At 43.8% G+C, this 21,132-nt stretch overlaps 1 protein-coding gene across 1 annotated transcript in view; it reads left to right on the top strand.

Moving 5' to 3' along the window:
• Positions 1–21,132, top strand: part of CFAP74 (cilia and flagella associated protein 74) — a 134,628-nt gene that overhangs the window by 103,881 nt on the left and 9,615 nt on the right. Inside the window, exons 24-34 of the mRNA XM_043995435.1 lie at positions 964–1,051; positions 3,364–3,537; positions 4,124–4,257; positions 5,412–5,688; positions 6,508–6,609; positions 12,532–12,665; positions 14,996–15,130; positions 16,266–16,375; positions 16,648–16,703; positions 17,720–17,839; positions 18,910–19,065. Of these exons, the coding sequence (XP_043851370.1) occupies positions 964–1,051; positions 3,364–3,537; positions 4,124–4,257; positions 5,412–5,688; positions 6,508–6,609; positions 12,532–12,665; positions 14,996–15,130; positions 16,266–16,375; positions 16,648–16,703; positions 17,720–17,839; positions 18,910–19,065 (1,486 nt within the window). The remainder of the gene's footprint in view (positions 1–963; positions 1,052–3,363; positions 3,538–4,123; positions 4,258–5,411; positions 5,689–6,507; positions 6,610–12,531; positions 12,666–14,995; positions 15,131–16,265; positions 16,376–16,647; positions 16,704–17,719; positions 17,840–18,909; positions 19,066–21,132) is intronic.

Genomic DNA, 21,132 nt, shown 5'->3' on the forward strand with positions numbered 1-21,132 from the left:
TGGTCTGCCCACTGCAATCCGTTCTCCAATCAGCTGTCAAAGTGAAGCACAGACATGACCATGCTGATCCCCTCTGCCGCTCAATAAACCCCATGGCTCCCTATAACCTCCAAGATGAAATAGAAAATCCTCCTTTTGTATTTTAAAAACAATAATAATAAATTATTTTAAAATTTATTATATTTATTTTTTTAAAATAATATATATCTCTATTTAAAGTTTTGAGTTCCAAATTTTACCCCTCCTTCTCTCCCTCTCCTCCCCACCTCCCTGAGGCATTAAGCAATCGGAAGAAAAAAAGAAAAGAAAGTGAAAAGTAGCCTGCTTCAGTCTGTGTTCAATCAATATCAGTTCTTTTTTTGGAGGTGGATAGTATGTTTCATCATTAGTCCTTTGGAATTGTCTTGGATCATTGTATTCTTGAGAATAGTTAAGTCATTCACAGTTCTTCATCAAATAATATTTGCTATCACTGTGCACAATGTCCTCTTGGTTCTGCCCTCTTCACTATATATCAGTTCATACAAGTCTTTCCAGGCCTTTCTGAAATCATCCTGCTTGTCATTTCTTATGACAGCATCTGAAGTCAAATTGGAATTCAGTCTTCCAGACTCTGGGCCCAGTGATCTATCCACTACATTACTTAGCTGCCCCTTAATTATGATATTGATTGGAAATATTCAATTTAAATAAAACTTTTGTGGACAACTGATTCTAGGCTGGTAGCCTCCTTGAACCATAGTCTTATCTCATGAGAATTGGATCTGCAATGATCTCAATGAATGAATCATGGGCTGGGGTGGGGGTGGGATAGTTCTAAGCAGGATTTTTTTTCATAATGTAACTACTGTGGCATGTTTCTAATGACCCGTGATTTCATAACCACTAGCCCTATATCTATATTGCTAACATTTTGATAACCATAAAGAAAAGATTCATTCAAGTTCTTTTTCCCCCTTTCAGACACTCCCTCCCAGAAGATGCAGGAGAATATTTTGACAAAGATACAAGAGTCCTAGCGGCCCCCATGACAATAAGAGTCGCTGATCAGGTTGGTGACACAGTCGACCGATGATGTTAGCTGAATTCTATGTAGCTCTTTGATCAGAGCTGTTAAGAGTAGCCATTCTCAGGGCAGCTAGGTGGCACAGTGGATAAAGCACCAGCCCTGGATTCAGGAGGACCTGAGTTCAAATCTGGCCTCAGACACTTGACACTTACTAGCTGTGTGACCCTGGGCAAGTCACTTAATCCCCATTGCCCCGCAAAAAACAAACAAAAACAACAACAAAAAAAAAGAGTAGCCATTCTCCCATTTATTATTTCAGTAAATGATGTGTATGGGGTGTTCAGGAAGGACTAGCACCTCTGGAATGAGGACTGCCAAGCCCTTTTGGGACTGCTCATCCACCTTGGGTGTCCACCTGACACTCAACTCTTAACCTGTGGTTCCGAGAAACTGCAGCACGTGCAGCAGCCACACCCAGGTAAAAACAGCCTTGGCAGACGGGCTAAACCAGGTTTAAGGTAACCAACAGCCCTCAAACCTGTTGAGTTAGGGGGTGTCTACCCTGAGCTTGTGAAGACTTCCCCTGGTGGATGAGAACAATTTGTTCCCATGATCATGAATGCAGGCCCTGTGGAGCGCTTAGAGCTTGGTCAGACATCAAAGGCTCCAGAATTATCCACTGCATTCTGTGCCATCACCAGTCGTCCTGACTTTCATCTTGCCACTGGGCTTGAATGACTCTGGAAGAGTGAGTGAGACTGATGACTTTGTACATCTCTGCTTCACTTCTGGTTCAACTGGGAGTCGTAACCCCATGATGTTCTTGGTTCTTTTCCAAAATGAAGGACAAACAACATTTCAATAAATACTGAAGTCTTCCACTGAAAAAAAAAAAGAGAGAAAGAACTCTGGTTAATTTCCAAGGGCATGTAACCAAAGAAGAGAGTTATCTATATTTATTAAGCACTTCTGCGGACGTGTTTACAAAACAAATCCTAAGACCATGAAACAGCATGTCAATAGAGAGAACGTTGGCCTGAGGAGTTAGGAGATCTTGAGTTCTACTTTGGGCTTGGAGTATGGCTTGAACCAAGTTCTTGTGACTCTCTTGGTCTCAGTTTCCTCATCTATAAGTGCATCTAGGAACACAGTAGATAAAGCCCTGAGCCTGGAGTCAGGAAGATCCAAGTTCAAATCTGACCTCAGATACCTAACTAGCTGTGTGACCCTGGGCAAATCATTTCATCTCTGACTGCCTCAGTTTCCTTATTTGTAAAATGGAGATAAAGCCCACCCTATCTCCCAGGGTTGTTGTGAGGATCAAATGAGATAATCTTTGTAAAGTGCTTAGTGCATAGTAGGGGCTATGTAAATATGGTTTGACCAGCTGACATCCTAACACTTCTTGGCACTCCCCACCTCCAGCACTCACATAAAACCGCCCCTCATCTTCCTTGGGACAAGTTCCCAGTGGATTTTTCTTGAATGTCTTCATGGGTTCCTCTAGACAGCTTCTCAGTTGAATCTCCCTGCTGCAGTGTAAGCCTTTGACCTCGTCCCCAGAACCTTCCCTTTGGACTTGGGTATGGTGTGCGTGCATAGTGCCAGGTGGTGCAGTGGATAGAGCGCCCGGCCTGGGGTCAAGAAGACCTGAGTTAAAATCCAGCCTCAGACACTTCCTAGCTGTGTGACCCTGAGCAAGTCACTTCACCCTGTTTGCCTCAGTTTCCTCATCTGTCAAATGAGCTGGAGAAGGAAATGGCAAATCATCCCAGTATCTTTTTTTTGGTGAGGCAATTGGAGTTAAGTGACTTGCCCAGGGTCACACAGCTAGTAAGTGTTACATGTCTGAGGCCGGATTTGAACTCAGGTCCTCCTGAATCCAGGGCCGGCACTCTATTCATTGAGCCACCCAGCTGCCCCCATCCCACTATCTTTGCCAAGAAAATCCAAAATGCAATCAAGAAGGGTCGGACACAACTGAAACAACTCAATAAAAACAACAAACTCTCCCTAGTCCCAGATCCCTTCTAATAATTCCCTATGTTATTCCATTCCCACCAAGCAAGAGTTGGGAAGGAAGAAGAAGAATGTGCCCCAAGTTCCATCAAATGTGCAACCAGAGGTTATGTTCTGGGGCTTAGCCAGTCCTTGTTTTTATCTATCTATCTATATCTGTATACATACATACATATGCACATTTGTACATATATACACACACATGCATATATATATATATACATACATAAAACAAAATAGTTCTCAATGAAAAGACTTTGAGTTAAATTGATAGAAAGCACCTGATGGAAGCAAATTGGTTTTTCCCTTTCCCAAGTATCCTTCTTCCATTTCAGAAAAGGCCTGTGATATTCACCGTTCATGCTGTTGTCACAACATCAGATTTGGAAATTGAACCCAAAGAAGTAGATTTTGGATACTGCACTATCTACGAAGCTGTTTATACCAAAATTACGCTCATTAATAAATCTCTCCTCCCTCAGGAGTTTGGATTTATCAGTATCCCAAAGGTACCTATCTGTGGGAATCTCATTGCTACCTTAAGTGCTCAGATATCCCAGGGTACTGAGTTTCTCTGTACCTAAAGCTACCATCCCTCAGTGACTCCCAAAAGCTGAATCAATATTTGTTAAGCAGGTGCTCCACACCCAGCCCTGCCCTCTCACATGTGTTCATGTGGCAAAATAATAGTGTGCGATAACCAGCCAAGAACAAGGATGCTGCAACTTCTTGGTATAGGGTGGGCCAACTTTAAGGGAAAACCCCAAGGGAATGTGATGGAGTAGAAGGAGTCAGAATCCCATCTGGTTCAAATCCCAGTTTGCTACTGAACTGCCCAGGTGACCTTGGAAGAGTCACTTAATTTCTCTGTCCCTCAATTTCCTCCTTTGGAAAATAAAGATGTTTGACTAACTACATCCCCAAGGTCCCCCAGCATGACAGATATTCCCACCACACCTACCCCATTCCCTGTCCAACGTGGGTCCTGGGAAGAGGATGGAAAGAGGTAAAGGCAAAAGGGAGAAAGGAGGAGGAAGGATAATATTGATGTGATCAATTCCTTTCAGTTATTAAATATCCCTTCTCATTTTCAAGTATGTGGATATTCAGCCCAATGATGGATTTGGAGTCATCCTGCCCTTGCAAACTTTGCCCCTCCATGTCATCTTTAAACCCAGCAAAGCGAAAGAATATGACTTCCAGCTGCTCTGCATTACTGAAATTAACAGGTGAGAAGGTGGGAATCCCCTTAGTGGAAACATAGAATGTGGGAAGGCCCCCAAGTATGTCCCTGGAGCCCTAAAGGGGGGGGACTGTCTGATTGCCAGTACATGAGGTGCCACCCTGTTCTCACACCCTACTGTTTAAAATGAGCACGGGGGCAGCTAGGTGGCACAGTGGATAAAGCACCGGCCCTGGATTCAGGAGGACCTGAGTTCAAATCTTGCCTTGGACACTTGACACTTACTAGCTGTGTGACCCTGAGCAAGTCACTTAACCCTCATTGCCCCACAAAAAACAAACAAACAAACAATAAAATGAGCATGTTCCATTGGGATAGCTATCTTATGTGTGGGTAAAACATGTAGGCCTTCAGAGTGCTGATGTCCAGTAAAGCTTATAAGGGAAAAACAATTTCCCAGATTTGCTGAATCTCAGTGGGAGTGAATGAGCAATTCAGCCATGTCAAATTGGGCTGCCCTAAGGTATCTTCCCTCCTCCAACAGGAGAAATAGCATAATGTCAATGACTTTCCATCATGTCCTCTGACCTGGGGGAACCTTTTAAATAACCCTTGTGTTGAGATACCATAGAAGTGGTCAACCCTCCATCCCAGCTGCCAAGACAACCATAGAAAAGACAGTAATTAAAAAAGCAAATACAAGGGTGGGTAAAATGAAACTAGTGGGCAGAGGAGGTGGTGCCCTTCTCACTCTCTTATTATTCCTTCACGAGTATCCCAGATGTCACTTGGTGCTCTTGCCTCAACTTGCCTCTTCTACTCCAGAATCATTAGGGCTCAAGTTCTGAGACCCTGGTGTGCCAGCAATGTGGGGCATGTGTGCCAGGCTGAGAGCACCGAGTGTGAGAATTCAGAAATTCAATAACCTTTGTTCCTCATTACTGCTGTCTTCATCTACCAAGATGAAGTGATGTTTCTCCTCCTTTCTTCCCTTGCTCTTTGGGCTCCCTTCCCATTTGTAGGTGTGAACACCTTCCTGCTCTCTCTTTCTAGCCACTTTGCCCACAGCTAGCTCTGAAGAGTAGGAGAGCTCTCCAGGGTCCTGTGAGGAGGGAGGGACTACCCTAGGGGCCTGAGTGAGGAAAGCTGACTTGGAAAGGGCCATTCAAGCACCCTGATTTCTAACTGTTGGCCTTCCAGAGAATTCACACTGTCGTGCAAAGCAATTGGCGTCTACCCACCTCTGGAGCTTTCTCACTACCGAGTCAAGTTTGCAGCCACAGCTCTATTTGACATGTCAACGGTGACCCTGTATGTGATCAATTCCCACACAAGCATGAATTCTCTGACTCATGCAGTCCCCCGCCTTGGTTCTGGGGAAATTGCTCCCATGGGACCCACATCTTTTGAGTTCCTTTTGCCAGACAATGCCCCCATCATGATCATACCCTCTGTGGGAACCGTGCTGCCAGGAAAGGTGAGTGTGAACCCTAAAAAAGAAAAAAGGGAGGCTCTTTAGCTTGGGCACAAGAACCAACTTGTTTTTTACCCATTTGCTCCCCAAATCTCAAAAGAGAACAGGAATAAATGGAATGAATGAATGAATGAATGAATGAATGAATGAATGAAAAAAGAATGACAACCATTTATTAAATGCTTACTGTGTGCCAGGTGCTGTGTTAAGTCCTAAAGATACAAAGACAAGCAAAACCACTGCCCTCAAAGAGCTCAAACTGTCTTGCTTTACAATGTGCAAAGTCCTTTACTTACAACCCTGGGGAGTAGACAACAAAGCATTAATCTCCCCATTTTGCAGATGAGGAAATTGACGTTCTGAAAGGCTAAACTTTAGTCTGAAATACTAAACTAGCTCATATAACTATTCATGTCTGAAGAGTGACTCAAGCCCAGGCTTCCTGACTCCATGCCTAGTTTTCTATTCTTCTGAGACTTCCTAGTTTTAAAGGGGTTTTTTGGTTGTTGTTGTTTTTTATAGTCAGTTTTCTTAGGTTGATAATAATCATGCAGAATCAATGTGATCATTATCCTCAAGATGCTGACAGAGGGGGAAGTAGAGGCATTTTTATCCACTTTTATCCTATTTTGCTGGATGAATGATCCCATCTCTCAAAAGGGTTAAGGATTTAAAATGTTCTCGAGGCTCAGAGCTCTTTTTTATTTCCATTCATGTTTTTACTTTAAAGAAGAAAAAAAAGCTTTTTTTTAAAAAGACCCTTACCTTCCTTGTGACTGCCCTCTGACCACAGGCTCCTGTTGTTTCTGTATTCTTTCCCAGAAATGCATGATTGAAGTGATTTTCAAACCAGTGCTGTCAGAGACGACAATCAAAAAAGAAGTTGTGAAAATGAGGAACAGGAAGCTGGGAGTACAAACAGCGGTATGGTAGCGCCAAAAACAAACACCATGAAACCACATGAAATAGCACAAAGTGGGAGGGAGGCCAGTTGCAATTGCTGATGTGGGGGCCAAATTTAATATGCAGAGAGTTAATTGGGTGGCTCTCCGTAATATTGGGGTTCAGAAAATAATGAGGGACCTCTAGGTCCAAAGCTGCCTCCCTTCTGAACTGCCTTTTTAGATATCTCTCCCAGGCCAATAAGAAAGGAGCTTAACAGCCTCTTTTCCACAAATGAGTCAGGTTTTATTAATGGGAAAGGTGAAATTAATAAAGTCAAAGCAAGGGAATAGGGAAAAAGAAAAATGGATAATCCCCCCAACTCTAGCAAAAGCCTATACAATCCCCAAACTCACTTCCCGCTCAGCTAATTCAAAGAGCAGGGCTCGTTTATTAATTCACCACCTGGGGGTTATTAATTCACCACCTGGGGTCCGTAGCTTCAATGGGAAACAGCTATGCAGCCAGGTCCCACAGGACAAACTGCCAGGAAAAACTCACTCTCTCGCCCACTCCCACAGCTCACTGACTGGAAAGAGACTGAGCTCCCCTCAGTGAGCATTTACCCTTCCTACCCCAAAAGGGGAGGTCCTTCAAACTCAATCGGAGAGTGGTTTCTCCTGCTGACATCAGCAGCATACGTCACTCAGGACAGGTCAGGTGTGGCCCATTCCAATCAGTCTGCCAAATTCCATTATTTTACCACGTTTTCCCCTTTGTTTCTTTGAGGAACACGGAGTGTTTCCTTGATGAAACAGTAAAAAATAACAGAATATAATACCCTATGCTAACAAACAATATGTTAATAACAATATAGAAAAGGGAGAAAGGGAGGAATGTGGGAAAATATAGTTTCCAAAAATCTTTTTTGTTTGTTTGTTTGTTTTTGGGTGAGGCAATTAGGGTTAAGTGACTTTCCCAGGGTCACACAGCTAGTAAGTGTTAAGTGTCTGAGGCCAGATTTGAACTCAGATTCTCCTGACTCCAGGGCCAGTGCACTATCCACTGCACCACCTAGCTGCCCCCCAAAAATCTTTTTTAAAGGAACAAGGTTTTGTTCACAACTAACCATCTAGCAGCCAGCACTGGCTATAATTTAGGCCTACTTTAAGGAATTTCTTTAATGAGGCAGTACATGGAGCAGTGGAGAGTGAACTAGGCTTGTAGGCTACAAGACCTGAGTTCAAATCCAACCTCAGGTATTACTAGGTATGTGATCCTGGGTGAGTGTTTTCTCATCTGTAAAATGGATCTAATGATAGCACCTACCTCCCAGGATTGTTGTGAGGAGATATATAGATATAGATATACATACATACACACATATATATACACATATACATATAGATATATATAAATGTATACACACATTTTTTCCAGTTGTGTCCAACTCTTCATGACCCCATTTGGCATTTTCTAGGCAGAGATACTGGAGTGGTTTGCCATTTCCTTCTCCAGCTCATTTTACAGGTTAGGAGACTGAAGCAAATAGGATTAAATGATTTGCCCAGTATCATACAACTAGTGTCTGAGGCCAAATTTAATCTCAGGGAGATGATTCTTCCTGACTCCAGACCCAATACTCTACATATTGTGACATTGAGCCAATGCATACACATATATATGCATACACACTAATATACTAGTATATTATATATATACTAGTATGTAGCATTATTGCTGTTGTTGTTCAGAATAATACATGACAATTTCTCTGAATGTGGGATCTTCATACAGGAAATTCTCTCCAATGCCATATTTGTCCAGGTCTTGCATCTGTGATCACTTGTCTGTGCACATCTATGAGTTCCTTCAGAGCAGAGATTCTCTTTTGCTTATTCTTGTAGGTGCTTAATGAATATTTATTGACTGACTAATTGTTAGCTCCTTGAGGGTAAGAACTATTCTTTTTGTTGATATTTGTATCCCTGTGCTTAGCAGGGTGCCTAGCGCATAGTAAGAGCTTAATAAAAGCTCAAGAGAAAGAAAGAAGGGAAAGAAAAGGAAGAAAAGCAAAGCAAACTTGAACTCGGAGTGTAATGTCTCAATCAGCCACCAGGGGGAACTCCACTAAAGCGGTTTCTCCCAGTCTGCTGCTGGGCCCGTCTAGAGTAACCACTGTTAAAAAAAAAAAAAACAACTACAATATCCCACTAGGGGCACCCAGATCCTCAGCAAGGTTCACAGGCTGAACACACCTTTCTTCCTTTCTTTCTTTCTTTCTTTCTTCCTTTCTTTCTTTCTTTCTTTCTTTCTTTCTTTCTTTCTTTCTTTCTTTCTCTCTCTCTCTCTCTCTTTCTTTCTCTCTCTCTTTCTTTCTTTCTTTCTTTCTCTCTTTCTTTCTTTCTTTCTCTCTCTCTCTCTCTTTCTCTCTCTCTTTCTTTCTTTCTTTCTTTCTTTCTCTCTTTCTTTCTCTCTTTCTTTCTTTCTTTCTCTCTCTCTTTCTTTCTTTCTCTCTTTCTTTCTTTCTTTCCTTTTCTTTTCTTTTTTCGGCGCAATGGGGGTTAAGTGACTTGCCCAGGGTCACACAGCTAGTAAGTGTCAAGTGTCTGAGGCTGGATTTGAACTTAGGTTTTCCTGAGTCCAGAGCCGGTGCTTTATCCACTGTGCCACCTAGCTGCCCCCTGATATTTTTAATATGCCCCTATTCCTTGTCTTCTTCAATCACTCTCTCAGGTTTCTTTCTTGGATACCCATAGATTTAGGTACAGTAGATGATCCTTGTAGTTTTATTGTGTGTGACATAAAACAGGCAAAACTGACCACTGCCTGAATGTGGTGGTGCAGAGGCTAGAGCACTGGGTTTAGAATCGGGAATACCCAAATTCTAATCCAGCCTCAGACACTTCCTGTGTGACCCTAGGCAAGTCCCTTAATCCCTCTTTGCCACAGTTGCTCATCTATAAAATTGGGAACCTCAGCCCCCCCCGAAGGAAATGGTGAACCACTTTGCCAAGAAAACCCCATAGATAAACCCAAAGGGTCACAAAAAGTGAGACATGACTGAACAACAACAAACATCACTCACTGTCTCCCCTTCTTTTTCCATCCCTATTTCTAGGAGGATTTTTAGAGTCTCTGCTATCTGACCCCCTCTGAATCTGTACACACACACCCCCTTCTATATGAGAGAGGGGGGGAGAGAAGGAGAGAGAGAGAGAGAGAGAGAGAGAGAGAGAGAGAGAGAGAGAGAGAGGGAGGGAGGGGAGTAGAGGGGAGGGGAGGGGAGAAGGGTGGGGTGTGAGGGGGTCAAAGGAAAGCTCCATGCAAAGTACTCCAAGATAATTTGAGGAAGGGAAGATGACTTTCATCTGAGGGAATGACAGAAGGCTTCACAGAAGAAGAGGACATCTGAGCTGAGCCTTGAAGGAAGAGGGAGATTCTTAAGCCCAGGGATAGAGGGAAGGCACTTCAGGTATGAGGCATGTCCCACAGAAATGCAAGGAGACTGCATGCCAAGGCCACGGAATAACCAGTAGTCCAGTTTTGTTGACATCAACATAGTATTCAATATAATAAGGCTGTAAAGGTACCTGGTTGGTTGTGGAAAGCTCTGAAGACCAGGCTAAGAATTTTTTTAGTTTAACCTTTATTTTTATTTTTAAATTTTTTTGTGGAGCAACGAGGCTTAAGTGACTTAACCAGAGTCACACAGCCAGTAAGTGTCAAGTGTCTGAGGCTGGATTTGAACTCAGGTCCTCCTGAATCCAGGGCCGGTGCTTTATCCACTGCACCACCTAGCTGCCCCCAAGCTCCACTTTCTAAAGGCAGTCAATGATGAGCCTGGAAAGGTAAAGTTGAGTCAAATTTTCAAGGGCTTAAAATACCCTCCAGAAGAGTTTTTGATCCTAGAGGCAATGGAGAGCCACCAGAACTTTGGGAGCCTGGAAGTTACATGGTCAGACCCATGATTACAGAATATCATTTTGGCAACTGTGGAGAACAGATTGGTGCAGAGATGGACTTGAGGCAGGGAGGCCAATTTGGAGGCAATTTAGAAGTAATAGTCCAGGCAAGAAATTATGAGAAACTGAATTAGAGAGGTGGTCATGTGAATGCAGGGAAGGGGACAAATCCAAGAGATGTGGAAGAGGCAAAATTGACAAGACTTCAGAATTAATAAGAAATTTGGGGTTGGAGAGAGGGAAGAAGAATCAAGGAGCACTCCAAATTTGGGAACCTAGGTGCCTAAAATAAGAAAAACAGTCGTACCCTTGGTAGAAAGGGGAAATGAGAGAATAGAGACAGATTAGGGGGAGAGGAAGGAGGAAATAATGATTTCTGTTTTGGACACAAGTTTGAGGAGCCAATATTAGAAAAGTCCAATCGGCAATTGATGACGTGGGACTGTGGCTCAGAGACAGCTTTGGGCTGAGCATAGGGATCCAGGAAATCATCGTCTAGAGATGAATCCACATTACTGTTTGCTTTATTCATTTGCAAACCCTGTGTGAATAATCACATATTTCAAGTGAGTGGAATGTAAATTTAGCGAGAGTTTCCCTGGTTAGAAAGTATTTTACACACACTGCCTGCCCTCAGCCCACTTAATTTTGAATGTCCTGGAGGAATCAATACTAAAAAGGGGCCACAGATTTAGCTGCTGGAAACCAGGCCAGCTGTGCGTGATTCATCTTTGTACCTCGTTCAAGAAATAACAGGCATCGCAGGAGTAACTCTCATGAACAAGGGTTGTCTTGGGCAACTTTCTCCCATTGCATCTAGGTTACTGGTAAGGGTCATTTTAAAGAGAAGAGCTCCAGGGCTTATTAGCAATATAAGTGTTTCTTGGTGCTGGGCAACTTTTTTTGTTGTTGTTGTTTTGTTCTTTTTTTTTTTTTTCAGGGCAATTGGGGTTAAGTGACTTGCCCAGGGTCACACAGCTAGTAAGTGTTAAGTGTCTGAGGCCAGATTTGAACTCATGTCTCCCTGAATCCAGGGCCGGTGCTCTATCCACTGCGCCACCTAGCTGCCCCTGGGCAACTTTTTAATGTGTGATTGCAATGAGTGGTTCCTTAGAACCATTGACTTAGAAATGTAAGCAAGCAAAAAACCAACTTGGGGGGGGAGGGAGTGGCAGGAGTGTGAGACTGTGGATACATCACTAATGATTATGAGCTCTTTCTTATTGCTAATTGAAGGCAGCCACTTAGCCTAGTGGATAGAGTGCCACGCTTGGAGTCCGGAAGTCCTGAGTTCAAATCCAGCCTCAGACAGTTACCTGGCTGTGTGATGCTGGGCAATTCACTTCATCCTGTTGGCCTCAGTTTCCTTATCTGTAAAATGAAAAGGAAATGGCAAACCACCCCTTTATCTCTGCCAAGAAAACTCCCAAATGGGGTCACAGTCAACGACTTGTTGCCTATCATTTTTTTCTAGCCTAGACATCTACCTGCACCATAACAAATAAGCATTCTACAGGATCCCAACCTATAAGACTTTGAGGCATAAATATTTAATGTCTTTGTGATTAAAAAGACTAATCGTTCATTGAATTTGTCAGCCTGGAAATGAGACTGGCCCATCTGAGTCAGAATATTTGCTCATTTGAATCTGGATTTGGTGGACTTTTTTTCTTTCTGAGGCAATCAGTGACGTGCCCAGGGTCACACAGCTAGTAAGTGTCAAGGGTCTGAGGCTGGATTTGAACTCCTGACTCAAGAGCCAATGCTCTGTCCACCGTGCCACTTAGCAGCGCTGGATTTAGAGATTTTTCGAGGGACCCTCTGGCAAGATGCTGTTTAACTGGCTCTATCTTCCTCTTTAGGGTTGACATGGCTTCCAACCTCCCCACCCCAACCCCTAGTCCCTCCCCCTTCACTCTCACAGCCCCTTTCCGACTGACCGTAAACAGAATACAGCCTGAAGAGATGGGCTTTTTTCTCATTGTCTTATCTGCTCTAGCCTAAAAAGGAAGCACCCCCGAAGAAAGGGAAAATTATTATGTCGGCTGCTCCCCTCAAGGCAGCTGTCAGGTGGCTCAAACCCCACTCTCCCCACAAGAAGGAACGGCATAAATCGGAAAAAATAAAGACAAAGTAAGTTCCCCCCACGGCGTCGTTTCCATTTAATTCAACAGATGTTTATTCAACAAATGTTAGAGCAAGGCATTGCTCCAGGTCCTAGGGCAACAGATATAAAAATGAACCAACCGTTCCTTCTCTCCCATTGCAGCTGGGCCCTCCAGAAAAGAGCATCGATGCCTGTTAGCAATCCAAGGGCTCATGGGTACTGGGCAACCTTGTCATTTAGGATACCAAAGACCGGTTCCCATAGACTTAGCGGTGGAGGAAGCAAATTGAACCCTTTATATTAATATGCTACTAATTATGCTAGAGTTTTTCAATCTCCCCATTCTGAAAGAGATAGCCTTTTATCAAAGGTTGTTTAGAAAGCTCTCAGTTCGGGGGCGGCTAGGTGGCGCAGTGGCCGGAGTACCCAAGTTCAAATCCGGCCTCAGACACTTGACTTACTAGCTGTGTGACCCTGGGCAAGTCACTTAACCCCCATTGCCCAGCAAAAAAACAAAAAACAAAAAAAAGAAAGCTCTCAGTTCATAGTATCCCCGGATTTCTAGTTAGAAGAGCCCTCAGAGCTTCAGAGGATACAAGATTTAGAGATGGAAGAGATTTTGGAAATCATAGAGTCCAGCCTCCTCATTTTAACTGAAGGTCGGAAATGTTAAGTGACTTGCCCAGGGTCACCCAGCTAATAAGTGTCTGAGGTAGGATTTGAACCCAAAAATCCCTGACTCCACGTCCAGCACCCCAGCCAATATCAGCATGGTTTCTGCCCAAGCGGACTCTACACTGGAGAAAGAATGCTGAGGAACCTGAGGGACCCTGGAACTGAAAGAATGTTTGGGGGAAAAGGGCAACAAAAATGTACCTAGGAATATCGTAGCAGTAATATTGACCCAGGATTGGATTCCATATACCCAACATCTACTGAAGTTTATCAGTGGCACACACCCCAAGAATGAATGACATCGGGGCAGCTAGGTAGTGCATTGGTAGAGCACCGGCCCTGGAGTCAGTAGGACCCAAGTTCAAATCTGGCCTCAGACACTTGACACTTAATAGCTGTGTGACCTTGGGCAAGTCACTTAACCCCAATTGCCTCACCAAAAAAAGAAAAAAAAAAGTTGAGGAATGAATGACATCGTACACTCATGTGTCACTGATGACTTTCACTTTTCCCTTGCCCAGTTGTTAAGGTGTACCCTTCCCATAGCTGAAAACTATTATATTGAAATGTCCAGGAAATAGTTGGTAATGGAAGCCTGAAGCTCAGGAGAAACACTAGAGCTGGATATATATACCAAGGAACCATCTGCACTGAGCTGATGATTGTTATTTTGTTGTTGTTATTATTATATTATTAAATTATTCTGTTTATTGGCTTATGAACCTCTTATGAATGATCGTATATTTCATATATGATCCCCAAAAGGCAATGTGAGCCTTTGAGCCCAAAGGGAGCACAGGAGCCAAAATTCGATGCCACATTACTTCTCTTTCCCTCTCTGACCCCTTCCATATTGATTGGTCAGCACTTGGTTAGTGATCAAGAAGAAAAGACGGAGGATGGAGCAATCCCAAGGCAACTTAGCAAAGAGGATCCAAATTTAAGAATAGTCACTGAAGCGTAATCTCATCATACCAGGAGGTCATTTCATGTAACCTTGAAGTCATCCTTGACTCTTTCTTCCCTTTTCCCTCACCCTCCTATATCCAATCAGTTCCCAAATCTTTTCAATTCTGCTTCCACAACATCTTTCTCGTCGGTCCCATTCTCTCGATTCAGCCAACCCTCTGGTTCATCCCCTCACCATCTCCCACCTGGACTATCATAGTAATCTAATTGGTCTTCAGTCTTCAGTTTCTCCCCTATGCAATTCATGCTCTACATAGTTACCAAAATAAATTTTCCTCAGGCCCAATCATGGCATCCACCTGCCCAAAAGTCTCTAAAGACTCCCCATTTATTGTCTCTAGTTGGACAATCTTCTAAATAGTCATCACAAACTAGTAGATGTCCCCCCCTCCCCAAAACAATTTGTGGTCGAGTTGGTTAGAATATCACCCTGAAAGTATTAGGCTGACTCTTTCCCCCCCACACTCCTCTCCCTACCTTTTCCCCTCTGACACAACCCTGAACTCCTGGAATGAGCATTAACGAAGCGATACCACAGCCTACATTCATTCTATTGTCACAAGGCACTGAAGATAAACAAAGGTGTCCATCCCTTCCCAAGCTCAAGTGCTGCTCACCCTGGGCCAGGGGCTTTCTGAATGCAAGCGATTACAGGGTATATTCTGCAGGACTGCTGTGGACTACCTTAAATGCCTGCATTGTTTTGTTCTAGTTCCGAAGAATACCTGATTGCAAAAGCCACTTTGTGTAGGGATTTCCAAAAACAGTTTCAGAAATATGTCATACCATGTGTCATTGCCAGTGGAGACATTAAAGACAAGAAAGAAACGGAACCGATGAACTTCAGGTAGGAGATCCTGCCCAGGCAGCATGGGGTGCCTGGTTGTTCTGGGATGCCAAGGAAAGGCTGAGGGGCTGCTAGAAAAAATCATGTGAAATTGCCCCAAATCCTTCCTAATTGTTCTTGTATGGTCCCTTACTCCAAAGGTGGTCACCATTGCCCTGCTAATTGCCAAGAGACCTAATGGGGGAAGGACCAGTTGTCCATCCATATAGGGCATGAGAAATTCTGTCCTTCTGGGCTCCATATGATTGTTACTTCTCAATGCTAGGATCCTGCTTCTCCTCCTTTTCGCATCCTACCTTCAAAGAGATTGGTTCTAGAGACAAGTCAGTGTTCCCTCAGGGGCCTGTCAAATCTAAGGGTGCCCAACACCCTGGGGACCTAGGAGACCATCTAGATGAAGGCTTCTTAAACTTTTTCCATTCATGACCCCTTTTCACCCAAGAAATTTTTACTCCACCCCGGGTATACAGATATATAAAATAGGTGTACATAACCTTTTACCATCGCCAAATGTTTTGTGACCCTCACATTCAGTGACACGATATGGGATCGTGACCCACAGTTTAAGAAGCTTTGATTTGGATGGCATTTAGCCTTGGTAATAGGAGTGAGGGGAGGGCAGCTAGGTGGCACAGTGGATAGAACACCAGCCCTGGAATCAGGAGGACCCGAGTTCAAATCCGGCCTCAGACACTTGACACTCACTAGCTGTGTGACCTTGGGCAAGTCACTTAACCCTCATTGCCCTGCCCCCCCCAAAAAAGTGAGGGATGAGTGACTCCAATTCTGCTCCCAATGACCCACACTTTGTCCCATTGATCATCATCTTCTTTCCATCCCAAGCACACACTGCCAAGCCTTGTCTCTATTTCCCAGTGTCTAACCCTGATTCCTAACAGAAAACTTGAACATAAGTGTGCTATTTCTCCTCCTGGGTAAAATTCTTTTCTCTCTCTCTCTCCCCCTCTCTGTCTCTTTCTCTCTCTGTCTGTGTGTGTCTCTGTCTTTGTCTCTGTGTGTGTCTGTCTCTGTTTCTCTCTGTCTCTGTCTCTATCCCTGTCTCTGTATGTCTTTCTATATCTGTCTCTGACCCTGTCTCTCTGTCTGTCTCTGTCTCTCTCTCTGTACTTCCTAGTCCTTATAACACACTGTACCTGGAATTATACTGTCCAACGGTGGCCCCCTCTATCATCGTTGCTTCAGACAACGGAAAAACAGTGTTCAACTTTGGAGACATTGCAGTCGGTAAGATCTGACCCTGACGCTCTCACCTCCTTATGATCTCCCCCCTTTCCCTCTTCCCACCCTCCCCAATCTGCCCTCCCAACAGATCTTTTGCGTTGATAGATTTATATTCCCTCTTCATGATAAGCTATGCTAATGACTCCCGACTGGCATACAGTGGGCCTTCATACATTTTTGTTGACTTGACTTGGCACCAAGGTCCTGTAGTCCCCAGACCTCAGGTCGTGACCACAGAGTTTGATTTTTGTTTGTTTGGTGTTGTTTTTTTTCAGGGCACAGAGGAATTAAAAGAATCACAATACAGAACATCTGCCCAGAATACCTGGATGTATCCTTTTACGGAACTCTTGCTTGGGTGTTCCCAACACAGTCCAGCAGCTGAACTGCCTTATTTATCTGTTTGAGAAAGGGATTTTATATCAGGCTTTTTGGGGACTAGGTTCACACCTTTCCTCTGCCACTTAACTACCTGTGAGACTTTGGGGAAGTCCCCTAGCTTCTCCGTATCTGTTTTCTTCTCTGTCAAGTAAGGCAGTTGGAGGAGCTGACCACTCAACTGGCTTCCTGCTCTGAATCTAGGCTTCTTCTGTGATCTTCCTTTCCTTAGCTGTGACCTTTTTTCCTTCTAAGGCATTAAGCCACAAGAAGTGGGTGGACCTGTTAAGAATTGAATTGGAGGTGTCAAGGGCAGCTAGGTGTCACAGTGGTTAAAGCACCAGACCTGGATTCAGGAGAACCTGAGTTCAAATCTGGCCTCAGACACTTGACACTTACTAGCTGTGTGACCCTGGGCAAGTCACTTCACCCTCATTGCCCTGCAAAAAAAAGAAAGAAAGAAAAAAATTGGATGTGTCCGGGTATTTGCTCTGTTTCATCCTTGGGTTAAGGACCCTAAAGTACTAGGTGGTGGCAGTACAGTGGATAGAGAGCTGGACCTGGAGCCAGGAAGACCCAAATTCAAATCCAGGCTCAGATACTTACTCAGATACTGTGGGATCCTAGGCAAGTCACTTAGCCCCTATCTTCCTCAATTTTCTCAACTGTAAAATGAGGATAATAATAGCACCTACCTTCAGGGTTGTTGTGAGGATCAAATGAGAATACTTGCAAAAGGGCTTAGCACAATGACTGGCACATAGTAGGTGCTTTAGAAATGTTTCCCCTTAGTTTCTTCATCTGAAAAAGGGGTAACAATAGCACCTACCTCCCAGGGTTGTGGTGAGGATCAAATGAGATAACATGTATAAAGTACTTTATGAACCTCAGACCTCTATATGAATGCACATTGCTATCACCACCACCACCACCATCATCGTGATATCTCCTTGACTGGTCTCTCCCCAGCTGGAGTTCTCGATACTAGATCCCTATGGCCCCTTCATCCTGCTATGTCCTTGCCGTGGCCTTCAACCGAAAGAGAGCAAAGATATTGCTGTATCATTCTCTCCCCGAGAGAGTAACATGGTAAGCTCTTATGGTCAAGGGACAAATCCCCACCGACCTTTAGTTTGTATTCAGATCAAGTTCCAGTACTCTTGTCTCATTCAGAAGCAAAAAGAAAGCTCAGACAATAATGCCCCTTTCTTGGAAGGTGAGTATGAGGAAGAGGGAAACCCCATTTTGCTGGAAGATTGGAGTCTGGGCCTTTTTCAGGGAGAAAAGAATAAATGCTTAATGAGCCCCCTTTTGATTTTGTACCCTCCTGGCCTATAAAAATCCCATGCTCCTGCTGCCAGGAGAGACATATAGATCAGCCCAGCAAGGAAAGTAAAGCTTTGTCAAAATCCCAGGAACCAGGAAAAATCTGTGGGCCTACAAGAAATAGGCCGTGAGTTTCCTTTCATGGCATGTCCATAGCTTGGGTTGGGTTTTCATGGGAAAATCTCTTCTTATAATCCTGACCACAGGTCATTTCTGCTAAACTTCTGTACCTAGAGACGAGGATGTGGGGTTGGGGCTGATGTGGGAACGTTGTTGACCTGTATGGCATCTTTTCCTCCTCTTCCTTCCCCTAAGCAATATGCGATGGATTAATTCATTTTGCTGGCTCATCACTGAATTGACCTCATCCCTATGGACCTTTATGCCAGGGCACTGTGACTCAATCTACCAGATTCCTGTTACATGTCCAATGAAAGTGTTGGACAGAATGAGCCCAGAGCATGCTCCCAACACTGACATTGTATTATTCGATGACTGAAAAGAATTCAAGACAAGCCATTATTTAAAAAAAAAAAAGTTTCTTAATATTTATTTTCATTTCAAACCTAAGATTCAGACATTTAAAATTGGGAGTAACCTTAGTGCTTATCTAAGCCAATGCCTTCCTTCTGCTGTTTTTTTTTCTTTGCAGGGCAGTGGGGGTTAAGTGACTTGGCCAGGGTCATACAGCTAGGAAGTGTCAAGTGTCTGAGGCCAAATTTGAACTCAGGTCCTCCTGAATCCAGGGCAGGTGCTTTATCCACTGCGCCACCTAGCTGCCCCTGTGTAGATACTTTCTCTGCCTACTAATATCCCCTCCACCCTTTTTTTAGTTCTTAGAAACCCTGGAAATCATCACAAAGAAAGGGACCCTCACCTTGAGCATGCTGGGCAAAGGAGTGGCATCCACAATTACCTGTTCTATTGAAGGAAACGTCCTGAATCTGGGTTACGTTATTGTTGGAGAAACCACCACATCAACGTTTAAAGTAAGTTAGCTGTTGGCTTTCTTTGAACTGCCTCTGAATCATAAGGCTCTTATGGCCAGTCATAATCCAATTCATCTACTAAAATCTTCAGAAGATGCCAGCCAAGAAATCCGAGTGTTTACTGAGCCTATCCTCAGGACTCGGACCCATTCCTGTGCCCAGGTAGTAGGGGTTATTGTATCCAAAAAAGAAAAAGAAAGAGGTCTTTAGTGGTCCCAAGAACTTACACTTTAAACCCAGGGTTTTTAATGGTTTCTTAAAGGGTCATGGACCCCTTGGGCAGTCTAGTGAAACTTATGGATCTCATCATGGAATAATCTTTTCAAATGCATAAAATACATAGAATTTCAAAGGAGGCCAATCATATTGTATTATAGTGATCAGAATATATATTTTTAAAAAGGTTATGGACCTCACATGAGATGTCCAACAGTGCTCCAATCGCTGCTCTAGAGCAAAAAGACAGAAAGCTATCTAAGATGACCAGAGAGTAGCCAAGATAGTAAAAAGCCAGTCCTGGAGCACTGAGTTTTGTGCTGTGTAAGTATTAGAGAGAGGAGCTTCGGGGAAGAAGACAGACCCGCCCTCTGCTATCTGAGATCTTTCATTGGCACCTAGAAGTGCCAACTCCTTGTTCTCTACCTTTCCATCCTTCAAGACCCAGTTGTCTTACCTCTACCAGGAAGCCTTCCCTGATAAACAAATGAAAAATCATTTATTAAGTTTTCTTTTATGTTGCTATTTGTTCATGTATACAATGCAAATAGAAGAAGAAAAAAAGATTGTTCTTACTCTCAAAGAGCTTCCACTCTAACTGGAGGAAACAACACATAGAGGAGAGGTAACCTTCAGGCCAAGCAGCATGACAAGGCATAGAAGGCCAAAGGGTTCAGAACCAGGGTGGCTGGCTGGACCCAGAGGTCCTCAAAGTGCATAATCAAGTCAGATCACAGTCTTTGTAGGTCTGGAGAAGGTCATGGCAGAATGATTGCTAAGAGCTGGTAGTCTTCTAGCTTTCCAGAAGAGGGAGGTAGCTGGTCACTCTCACTTCCTCTAAGTGGCAGGTTCCGCCATCTTGCTTTTTCCATGGTGGGGAGTGGGGAGGCAAAGGAAACCCCAGAAGAATCTCTTCCTTCTCTGCATCATTTATTTTAGTACCCTTTAATTTGGGTACTTGGTGATCCTTAAAATGAACAATCCAATTCAACAAACAACTCAAGTCACCAAAGATTTGAATATACAAAGACAAAAAGGAAAGTTCTTGCCCTCAAGAGGGAAAAATCACACACAAGGGCACACACACACACACATGTACACACGTACACACACACACGTACACACATATGCACATACACATATATATAACTCAAGGTAATTTGAGGCAGGAAAGACCACTGGGAGATCCAGGAAGACTTTCCTTTGAGGGTCATCCCTAAGCTGAAATTGAAAGGAAGCTAAATATTCTCACAGGCAGAGGACAGGAGAGAGGGCAAGTGTTCCCAAGGTGGAGGGAAGTTTGGGTGAATGCATAGAAACAGGAGATGGAATTCCAAATTCAGGAAGTGGGGCAGCTAGATGGTGCAGTGGATAAAGCACCGGCCCTGGATTCAGAAGGGCCTGAGTTCAAAGCCAGCCTCAGACACTTGACACTTACTAGCTGTGTGACCCTGGGCAAGTCACTTAACCCCCATTGTCCCACCAAAAACAAAACAAAACAAAGCAAAAAACCAAATTCAGGAATCAGCAGGTCAGGCAGTTTGGCTGAAATATAGGAGTATTGAACGTGAACAGGACCATGGGAAGGGTTACGTTGTATCCGAGAGGCAATAGGGAATCATAAATGACTTTTGAGAATGGGAATGACATGGCAACTGTATGTATGGGGCAGCTAGATGATGCAATGGGTAGAGTAACAGGCCTGAGGTCAGGAAGACTCATCTTCCCGAGTTCAAATCTGGCCTCAGACACTTACTAGCTGTGTGACCCTGGGCAAGCCATTTGACCCCATTTGTCTCAGTTTCCTTATCTGTATAATGAGCTGGAGAAGGAAACAACAAACCACTCTAG

Source organism: Dromiciops gliroides, chromosome 3 (assembly GCF_019393635.1).
Source record: "Dromiciops gliroides isolate mDroGli1 chromosome 3, mDroGli1.pri, whole genome shotgun sequence".
Lineage (NCBI taxonomy): Eukaryota > Metazoa > Chordata > Mammalia > Microbiotheria > Microbiotheriidae > Dromiciops > Dromiciops gliroides.